Below are 10,923 nucleotides of genomic sequence, written 5' to 3' on the forward strand. Positions count from 1 at the left end.
CAAATGTGTGTGGAGTGTGTGCCAAGCAGGGCATGTGCCAAGCAGTGTTCTGGTATACCACACTTGCACAAAGCAGGTTTTTGTTTTTGTCTTTAATTGTGTGTCCTGTGACCAGCCCCACCACAGCCCACAGAGGAGTGCCTGGCCAACAGAACTAGGGGATATGGTGATAGATGGCACCTAGCAAAACATTACCGCACAGCACACATGTAGAACCAAAACCCACCCACAAAATGAACTTCAATACCCTCATAATTGGGTAGCATGTGATTTATGTTGGATTATCCCCTCTTACCACATTAAGGGCTGGTTGCTGTTTGTTCTGACTCCCCTGGGGGAAGAGAGGGGCAAACAGAGGTGTGGATAAAAGCCTAACTGGCAAAAAGGAAAATCTGAATTAAATATGTGGGGGAGGGACGAGGGAGCTTGGGTTGCCACTTAGATGAGAACAGCGCTGTGCAGAAGACGTCAAAAACGTGTGCATAGGATGCTAAACTGTCCTCCTTTGTGAGCATCAGTAAATTGGATTATAGCCTTTGTGGAAGGCTGTGCCGCAGGGTGGGGGGTTGCAAGGAGGTCAGGAAGCCTGAGACAAAGGCCCTCTCCCTCCAGAGCGCGGGGAAGTGCGGGTTGCTCGCTCCAGAAGGTGGCGGTCTCCGCACAGCTTTGCTTGCCGTTTGCCTCGGGGCTTTATGAGTCAGAAGTTTCCACCCGGCATCATTTCCTGGAAAGATGAGGTAAGAGGTGAAGGAGGAACGGGGGGGGGGGAATAGAGGGGCAACTTGTGATTGGCTGGGAGTCGGGATGGCGGTGGCATAAATAGGGGCTGCTCCGCGGGCACCCGGAGTAGAGTCCGCTGCGCCCTCGTTCGGTAGTTTTCCTGTTTCGCTCCGAGAGCTCCTGCGGGATGCTGGCAGCCTGACTGTGCCTGTGCCTGTGCCGCCGCCGCAGTTGCCCACGCCGCGCCCGGGACGCGAATGAAGAAACTGCTCCTCCTGCTCTTCAACTATCGGGGACTCACGCGAGGCGGGGGACGCAAAGGGAAACGCCGCCGAAAATGGCCTCGTTCCGTATACGCGCCGCGCGGCCCGAGGACTGCGCGGACCTCCTGCGCCTCATAAAGGTAGATCTCGCTCTGTGCCAGGCCAGTCGCAGGAAAGCAACGAGCAGATGCAACACACGAGGAGTGGAAAAACAAAAGTCACTTCCATTGGCCTCCTTTCGTCTTGAGTCTCCTGAGATTTTATATATACATACACATACAATATATGTGTGTGTGTATATATACATACATACATGTATGTATGTGTGTATGTGTATGTATGTATGTACGTACATACATACATGTATGTATATGTGTATGTATGTATGTATAATAAAAGTTGTTCTCTGACCAGAGCGCGCCGTCCTGGGTGGCGGAGGGGGGAAAGGAAGGATTTCGCGCTTTTATCTTTGCAAGTCAAGAGGGGCTGCTTAGCGAGTCACGCCAAAGTAGGGCATTTTTATCAGTTGCCACCACACGCCTTCCGACTTAAAAAAAAAAATGAACAAAAATTAGTTAAGGAGGGATGAAAGCAAGAGACTGGACGACACGGATCTCTTCGTTTTTTTAACTCCTAGATAAACCTGCACCTGCTTTAGGTGGTTTGTGTAGCAAACCAAAATGCTAACGTTAGACGTGTGTATAGCGAAAGAAATGTCCCACATCTGTACTCGGCTACACACCAGTTAATCCTAAGCGTTGGGAGTGTAAACATGCCTATAATTTCTCACCATGGCAGTTTCTCGAAGCTCAAACGATCTTGTGTTTTCGATCTTTCAGGCCCCTCCCCCCAGTCCAGTTCTTGTATAGCTTAGCACATACAGTTCAAGGGCAAAGGTAGGCCACTGAGGATGGGAACTGTTTGTTCTGCAACTGAAATAACTTCCTTCTGGGCACAGACACCTTTGCCCTCCTGAGTTGGCAAAACATCCTCTTCCTGCTGTTGCGAAATAGGCTGCCGACAGTTTGTAGCCTCTGCGCAAGTGACTGCTGTAAAGAAAAAAAGGAAGAACCCAGTTTCAGAACAGCAGTTGAAAGTGATTCAGCTGTTCATCTGGTCTAATTCATTCGACAGGATGTTCCATTAGATACAAACATTGAGGAACACATATTTCACTTGGGAATCCCCCCCCCCAGGTTTAGCATTAACTTACATTTCTTAAATACAGTGGAATCATTATAGTTAACCCTTAATACTTAAAACATGTCAAGAGTGGAACAGCTCGATTCCAAGCAACCTTATTTGGAAGTAAGTCTCAGGTATTCGCTAGGGCTTGCTTTGGGGGCAATGTGTGTAAGGGCTGCTGCCTTAATCTTCTGTAGGCAATTCCCTCAGGTCCTTCAGGGTGCAGAATCAATACTGTAGATAATCCATTAACTGTCTAGTTCCCTACTGAATTTTCACTCTTCTCAGATGAGAAGCAGATAGTATTCTATAAAATGGGTTTTTCTATATAGACTCTGGTCCATGGCACAAGAAAAAGAAGTGCAAAAAACATTAACAGAAGTTGGTCCAATGAAATATAACCAAACATACATGCTTTGTTTTGGACAGGAGCTTGCTAAATATGAAGAAATGGAGGAACAAGTGGTACTGACTGAAAAAGGTAATATAAAATAAGACTACCAGGACAGTTTTGTGACAATTCAACCTGGGGATAGGAAAACTGTAGTTAGATAATGCATTTATTGTAATCCTGTAGATCTACTTGAGGACGGCTTTGGAGAACATCCTTTCTATCACTGCCTTGTTGCAGAAGTGCCAAAAGAACACTGGACATCTGAAGGTGAAACATTTTTTAAAAAAATTAATTAGAAAATAACAGAATGTAAATAACAATGCTTTGGATTATAATAAATAACTCTAGCTGTACTTCATTGCAAAGGTGAATGCTAAAACTTACTGAACTTTTCAAATGGTATCTCTTATTGTTCAGTTATCCTGAAGATGATGGAGAACAAGGAATAATCGTAAAAGAACAAAACTACTTCGTTACATGGCTGTTTTTGTTTGACCCTAACTTATCACTATGTAATCCTGTTGAATCACATGTTTTCTTCAATTTGTCCCCAATCTTCAGGTTACAGTCTCTAGCTTCGCCATGTACATGGCCCTTCCGTGTACATGGATGGGCGGGGAGGTAACTAAAAGATCCGTTACACAATAAAGTAGATGATCATGATATATGAGGTAAGGTCTCCAGGGTCAAATCCTATTCCAAAACATGTACCTCAAAAAGAAAAAGAAAAAAGCATATACAAAACACTCGGTAGATCAGAAATCCTGTATGTAACTCTGTTCCTTGGATTACATGCAACAAGATTGAAGTTCTAAATATGAATATTGACTAGGATGTAGTAAGGATACGGTTATAAGTTGCAGTAAACAATTGTTCACTTTACAAGCAGAAGCATAAGAGAATGATGCAAGCAATGAAACAAAGAAAACACTTGAATGCAATCACTATTTCCTTGACATGTTCAGATTGGAAAAATAATAGCTGCTGTATTTGCTCATAGCTGTCACAAAGGCAATCCTGTAGTCTCTTCCTTTAAAAAAAAAAAGAGTGATTGCATTGTAAACAAATGGACATCAATTAATGCGGAAAACGAACTTCAGGGGCTTTTGCTTTGGGAGTTTTATGTTCCAAAATGTAGAAGGAAGCAGAGTTGAAATGTTTCCCACAATGTTCTGATCTGCCGTGTAAAATTGTAAAAGCCTGAATTGTTTTCCAAAGTGGTATCAATATGGTATGTACAGAGACTCTCCAGCAAAAAGCTATAATTAGGATGTAATTGTTGACACAACTTGCCAGGTGTTGCGATTATGTAATTCCTGGGTATGTGCAAGAACATGAAATTGTGACCAAAAAAATATGATGCTGGTTTTTGAGGGTCTTAGAACTTTCCAGGATGGCCTTAACTTGCTAGGAATTCCTATCTTAAACTGCAATTCATTATAATGTACGATGAGTGCTAAACTTGGCTTATTGCAGCATAAGATTAATTTTGCATGTTCGGAGTGACTATTTTGGCACAAGCATGTGATATTTCGTATATACTAACTTGTTGCTTTATTAAAAAGGTACTCTGTATGTATGCACATGTATGTAAAGTAAATATGTTTTGTTGTAGGATACAGTGTTGTGGGCTTTGCCATGTATTACTTCACATATGACCCATGGATTGGAAAACTGTTGTATCTTGAAGACTTTTTTGTAATGAATGAGTTCAGAGGTACCATTTAAATTTTAAGGAATATTTTACAATTAAATTTGATTCAACTTTTCTAAACACGTGACTAATAAAATTGCACTTATTTTATTTTTAGGTTTGGGCATTGGTTCAGAAATTCTAAAGAATTTAAGCCAGGTAAGAAGCTGATATGGGGAAAGTGTTCTAAAATGATCACTTAACCAAAGTCACACTTAGTTGGGAAATTATTAAATCCAGATTGTGCAGTGCCCTTGGATTGAGCTTGCATAAATACAGCATAGCAAATAGTATCCCAATAGGTACAAGAAGTACTTTTATTTAGAACATGTCCCAACATGTACATTTTTTTTTACAAAAAAATGTTTTCAACAGAGTTGTGTTATTAAACCATTTCCTGCACCTATTGGGATATCTCTCATGGTGCTTTTAAATATCCTTCCTTGGATCAATGGTGCTGCCTTCTTTGTGACAGCCTGGCCCATGATAGAGTTCTTTGTGGTAGCACACTGCCTCATTGCTCTGATGATGGGAGTGTTCAGATGACCATTCCACCTTGGAAACATCCTCTCAAATGAGGTATAAATAGTAAACCGCATGACCAAATGTAGCGTGACTCAGTCCCATGTGTCTTATTTCAAGGAAACATTGTATAGCAGTAGCACACCACTATGTTCGAACTTTTGAATATTGCCATATCCACCAGGCCATTCAGATATTTGGGGTTCCCCTTCTGCTTCAGTTGCCTATTGACATTATTTGCAGACTGCTCAAGAACTGCTCAAGTTGCAAACTGCTCAAGAAGCACATTGGGAATGTTTCTTGTAACTATCCTACAGCTCTTCATTTTTAAGATATTTATAGTGGGCTAGGGAAACTAGAAAATAGACCAAGTAGGAATTTAGTGAAACAACATAACTGCTACCACATCTGGAAATTGCCTACATAGATCTTTTTTAAAGAAGCAGTATCACATCCCAGTACACAGAAATACTCCCATAATTATTGCTGCCCATTTTATTTCTCTAGGTGGCTGTCAAATGTCGTTGTAGCAGTATGCACTTCTTAGTAGCTGAGTGGAATGAGCCTTCCATCAGGTTCTACAAGAGACGGGGAGCTTCTGACCTATCATCTGAGGAAGGATGGAGACTTTTCAAAATAGACAAGGAGTACTTGACGAAGATGGCAAGTGAAGAGTGAGGAGCTGAGCTCTCAGGACAATAGCAATTTGCATCCAATAATTCATTTTTGACTGTGTCCTTCCTGTTTCCTATCCAACCATGTAGTAATGAAATAAGTTAATATGGTCCCTAATTCAAAAGCTTTATTACCAGTGGCATAAATATGATTGTTTGCTGGAGTTTTGGGAATCTAATCCCACAGGCAGTGACAGTTACAGAGTCAAGTTACTTGTCTGTCTCCATCATCTCATCAGTACACCTGTGATCCTGAAATGTATATTGTATATAACTTCATTCTTGTAAGTGTCATTCAAATGTGTACAGTGTACACACAGGTAGGGTTTTTTCTTAATTATTTGCATTCATAAGCAAATAAACTGTTTTTCATGCTAGCGACCACAAACTGGTGTAATCTTTTATTCAGTGGCTCTTTGCTGGACTTGTTTATAATATACTTTTAGACCCATGAAATTTCATTGATATCACTGTGGGGAGATTTGCAAAGACTTGGGTTCCCCCACCCATCAGCTGACTGATGCAGGACAGGGTTAATGTCTGGTTTTGAGCAGTCTTTAAAAAGCTGCCACAAGACTTGTTTTTGTTGCAATGTACTAACAGTTACCCTTTTGTAAATCATAGTCCAAGTGCCGCTTAGTTATTTCTGAGTGGGAAGCAGTAAAGAAAGCAAAACTGTACTGTGTACATACCTGTATTTAATGGTTGCTAAAAGCCAGCATGGGTGGCACTGGTGTAAACCACTGAGCCTTGGGCTTGCTGATTGGAAGGTCGGTGGTTTGAATCCCGAGGACAGGGTGAGCTCCCATTGCTTGGTCCCTGCTCCTGCCAACCTAGCAGTTCAAAAGCATGTCAAAGTGCAAGTAGATAAATAGGAACTGCTCTGGTGGGAAGGGAAATGGCGTTTCCGTGCGCTGCTCTGGTTTCGCCAGAAGCGGCTTAGTTATGCTGGCCACATGACCCGGAAAAACTGTCTGCAGACAAACGTCGGCTCTCTTGGCCAGTAAAGCGAGATGAGTGCTGCAACCCCAGAGTCGTTCAAGACTGGACTTAACTGTCAGGCGTCCTTTACCTTTTAAAAGCCAACAAACCCTTGTTCATTCCACCTCCTGTATTGTTTTTCTTTTTAACCTACCGTCATTCTCCCCACCTCCCCCCAAAATCAATATATACAACTGTCCTCTCATTGCTTAAGACTCAGAGAGTGCTGGTTATTTCATATTAGCAGTAGCTTTGGCAAGAATTTCCAAGGAAAGCCCCCATTACGCTCTGTTATAATCATAGTCTGAGAATGATACTGAAGAATGTAATCTGAGTTCCTTCGGCTAATGTCAGCAAATTGGTCACATTTTGCGTTGCTGACTCATTTCCTGTAGAGCTTTTAAGGAAATGAAAAACACTTTTAGTATCCTTTTATATATTAAAGGGTGGGGGCGGGGAGCATGCAAGGCATACACACAGAGAAATGTATGCTACCTTTTCTCACACCCATCCTCCTGTCTCTCTGGGGTTGTGATGGGCAACCTGCAACTCAATGTTGTTGGAGTCCCAGCTCCCAACTGCAGCCAGCCTGTCTAAGAAGCTGGGGTGATGGGGTTGTAGTCCAGGAGAACCTGCAGTCCATCCCTGCTCTATCAAGTAAACATTACTTGAAGTAGTAGAAATTCTCATTAGCACATAGTTTCCCCCTGCTAAAGCCACTTTGTGATGGGTGATCAGTAGCAGATCAGAAGGGTGGAACCTTTTTCGGCTCAAAGGTCACATTCCTTTCTGGCCAGCCTTGTTGGGGTCACGTGTCAGGTGTGATTGGGGCTAGAGACAAAAGTTGATGGAGCAACCCATGTGAGTTTGACCTTGGTACAGTACACACACATATCCCTCCATCATCTTTATCCAGGCAAGCAGAAGGGATTATGGGTTGAAGAACACGTTCCAATCACACAAAAACACTCAAGGAAGATGTGTTGGTCAAAGTGTGGTCTGGAGAATCCTGAGGGCCAGTTAGAAAGGCCCGAGGTTCTACGTCGTCCCCCTGCTTTTCACTTAAAAAGTGCCCCCCCCCTCCCAGCACTTGTTTGCCATCACTTATTGTTCGCCATGCCACCACCTTCACATCACTTTCCCTTCTGGACTGACAACCAGCAGATGTGAGAAGGCTAACAGTGCCTCTCAGGAAGTGGATATGACATTGGAGGCTCATATCACTGTCTCATGTACTTTAACAACTGTTACTTTATTTAAGAACAAAAGTGAGGGCAATATATGGCTTGTCTCTCTTAAGCCAATATTAAAGTACAGTACTAGAAATCTCAATTTCCCACTGCATTTTATGAGCTGACAGCACTTGAGTAGAACAATGGTGGCTGCATATGTTTTAATAATTCAGCCAAGCCTTCCTTAATGCAAGGTGTCAGCTAGAAGCAACAAAAAGGGAGGGAAATGACACAAACTGTTTATAGCACTGTTCAGATTTCTTTCAGGATATGAATTGAGAGAAGTTCATAATCACGTCAGCATGTTAGTTTGGTTCGCCCGAGCATACTGAGAAATAGGATCCTACATAGAAAAATAAATCACTTACATGAATAAAAGCAACAAAAGAAAACATGTTATTACCCAAGTATTTCTTTATTGTTGTCTTGAGCTGGAATGGACAGATAATATACCACAGCATTTCACAAGAGCAGGAAATTCAGCTTCTGTGGTTTTACTGTAAGAGGAAATGAGACTTGCCTCGTTAGCCTTCAAGCGTTAGCTTTAAAGTGGTGAGAAAAATGCATTCTGAAATGCAGTCAGATAATTTTCTCTTACAGGATTTAAATAAGTGCAAATTCATAGTCAGCAGGTCCAAGTGATAAATGTTCAATATTGCACTGCCTCAAGCTGCAAGTCAGCTGTGTGTGGCTGACCTCTCTCGCATACTTGTCTGCACACAGGAAAAAAGGGAGAAGACCAGAATAAACCTTTGATCCTCATTTGCTAAGAGCCATGAGAATTCCCTCTGCCTGCCCCACTCGCCCTACCACAGAAGAATTTGCAAACATGCAGCTGTACTGGTTTAGACTAGGAAAACATTTCAAGGTTGGGTCTTCCATACTTTGTCTAGTGTGTGGTCATTCTGCTACTCTGCTGAAATGTGCTCGACTACTATGCACGCAAATTCGTGAAGCGTTCCATATTTTTGAGGGACCCAGGTGGCGCTGTGGGTTAAACCACAGAGCCTAGGGCTTGCTGATCAGAAGGTCGGCGGTTCGAATCCCTGCAACGGGGTGAGCTCCCGTTGCTCGGTCCCAGCTCCTGCCCACCTAGCAGTTCGAAAGCACATCAAAGTGCAAGTAGATAAATAGGGACCGCTCCGGCGGGAAGGTAAACGGCATTTCCGTGCGCTGCTCTGGTTCGCCAGAAGCGGCTTTGTCATGCTGGCCACATGACCCGGAAGCTGTCTGTGGGCAAATGCTGGCTCCCTCGGCCTATAGAGCGAGATGAGCGCCGCAGCCCCAGAGTCGGACACGACTGGACCTGATGGTCAGGGGCCCCTTTACCTTTACCTTTACTATGCACACAAGCAATCCAAACAGCTGGTTTTGACCTACAAAGCCTTAAACAGCTCAGGACCGCAATACCTCAAGGTTCATATGGATCTACCAAGACTGTGAGAACACCATTTGAGGTCCTTCTTTAGTGTCCCTCTCCAAAAGAGGTCTGGAGGGTGACAGCATGAGAATGGGCCTTTTCTGAAGTTTGTGGAATGCCAGGCGAAAACATTCCTCTTCAACCAGGCCTTTGGCTGATTAACATCCTATTCACTTTTAAATGTGTGTGGGAGTGGATGGGAGGTTATTGGTTTTTTTGTTTTGTTGCTGCTCTTGCTTTTATCATGTATTTTGTGTTTTTATCTTGTATTTTTATGTTGTGAACAGCCCTGAGGTCTACAGATGAAGGGTGGTATACAAATTTAATAAACAAATAATTAAATGGGCATTCTCAATGGCTACCCTAGAACTATGGAACTCCCTTCCACAGGACACTAGCATAGGTAAATGCCAGAAACCTTTATCACAAAAGTGCTGTGCAATTTTGATTTGGCTGCCCTAAACAGTCAATAACTAATTGTGTTTTAGGGTGATTTTGAAAAATCTGGTTTTTACATAGGCTGAGATCTAGTGATAGATAAGCATCTGCTCTACACATGCTTCCTCCTGAACCCAGGTTGGTACTTTATAGGCCAGCCACAGTATCAGCTGGGTATTTTAATTTGTAGATTTTATTATACTTATTATGTAACACTAATACACTAAATCTAATTCATTCCAAGTACCGCTTGGCACCAAGAGGGCAAAGGAACTGCCTAACCATTAGTTAGGATAGCTAAATGAATCTTCCCTGTCCAGAGGCAGTATTCCAGATGCTGGGGACAAACAAGTGGTCGTCTTCATATCCTGCTTATTATCATCCTGGAGACATCCAGCTGGCCATTGTTGAAGCAGGATGCTGGGCAAGACAGACCCCTGATTTGATACACCAGGCCTCATTTTCAGTTAAGTATCTTGACAATATGACTTTCTAGATCTGAACATGCCCCAGATTTCAGCTATTATAGAACATGTCATGGATTTGCAAGCTTTTTTTATGAACCCTTAGAATGTGGAGGGTCTAAAATAAAGTTCATAAAACTACATTTAAGTGCACATTTGTTATAGAAACAAGCTGAACTAATTAGGTATATGTACAGTAATTTGTTAGCAGTCAAGTGGCATGCAAACAGACACAAGAACCAGTGTCCCAATGTAAAAGAGAGAAGAGAGGGCCTTTAACAAGAAAAAAAGCTGCATTAGGAGCAGCACCAGATTACTCGGTAGTCTGATAAGACTGAAGTCTATTGTGTCGTTTCTCTTTTTTTCCCAGGCCATGACATGAGTAATGTAGGTATTCACAGAGCCGGCATACAATTGCTCTTATTAATAGGACAGATACAACATTAATACAGGATTTCCCATGCCTCATAACCTCTTCCTGAATTGTAAAGGAAGCACAACACACTCATACAGGATACCGTACAATTTTTGAAAAATCCCATCAAATATTGAAATGTATTCCTATTCGGATGGTCCAATGTTCTTGGCATGAACGGAAATGCTCAATGCTGCCTTGTGCAGTTTCATTTACATGTTTGAAATGCATTTGCAAACTTCTTGCACGTGAAACTAAAAAATGGGCAGCCTGCCAGCATGCCACCATTCAGCCAGGCTGTTTTCACTTGGAAATGATGTGATGTGGCTGCAAGCAAGAAAAAGCTCATCTATTGTGTCCAGCCCTACACAAAATGTTTGCATTCTTTTGCTCTATAGTTCTCCTTCCTGAGTGGCTGATCAGAAGTCATTAGCTATGCTATAGCTAGTTCTCACCAGCACAGCATTCTGACCCTTACTGAGCTGTGCATTCAGGCAAGGAAAAAACCCTAAAGAAAAACAA

The 10,923-nt window shown here is 42.5% G+C and overlaps 1 protein-coding gene across 1 annotated transcript; it reads left to right on the forward strand.

Moving 5' to 3' along the window:
* The first annotated feature begins 831 nt into the window (after positions 1-831).
* On the forward strand, positions 832-5,839 carry SAT1 (spermidine/spermine N1-acetyltransferase 1). The gene is made up of 6 exons (XM_035116100.2): positions 832-1,123; positions 2,598-2,649; positions 2,746-2,829; positions 4,178-4,279; positions 4,374-4,414; positions 5,285-5,839. The coding sequence occupies exons 1-6, from the start codon at positions 1,058-1,060 to the stop codon at positions 5,453-5,455; spliced, it is 516 nt and encodes a 171-aa protein (XP_034971991.1). The 5' UTR covers positions 832-1,057; the 3' UTR covers positions 5,456-5,839.
* The last annotated feature ends 5,084 nt before the right edge of the window (positions 5,840-10,923 follow it).

Source organism: Zootoca vivipara, chromosome 4, assembly GCF_963506605.1.
Source record: "Zootoca vivipara chromosome 4, rZooViv1.1, whole genome shotgun sequence".
Classification (NCBI taxonomy): domain Eukaryota; kingdom Metazoa; phylum Chordata; class Lepidosauria; order Squamata; family Lacertidae; genus Zootoca; species Zootoca vivipara.

Coding starts and splice junctions, on each gene's coding strand:
- SAT1 (XM_035116100.2), top strand. CDS start 1,058: ATGGCCTCGTTCCGTATACGCGCCGCGCGGCCCGAGGACTGCGCGGAC. Junction 2,650..2,745: donor AGTGGTACTGACTGAAAAAG/GTAATATAAAAT, acceptor GTAATCCTGTAG/ATCTACTTGAGGACGGCTTT. Junction 2,830..4,177: donor AGAACACTGGACATCTGAAG/GTGAAACATTTT, acceptor GTTTTGTTGTAG/GATACAGTGTTGTGGGCTTT.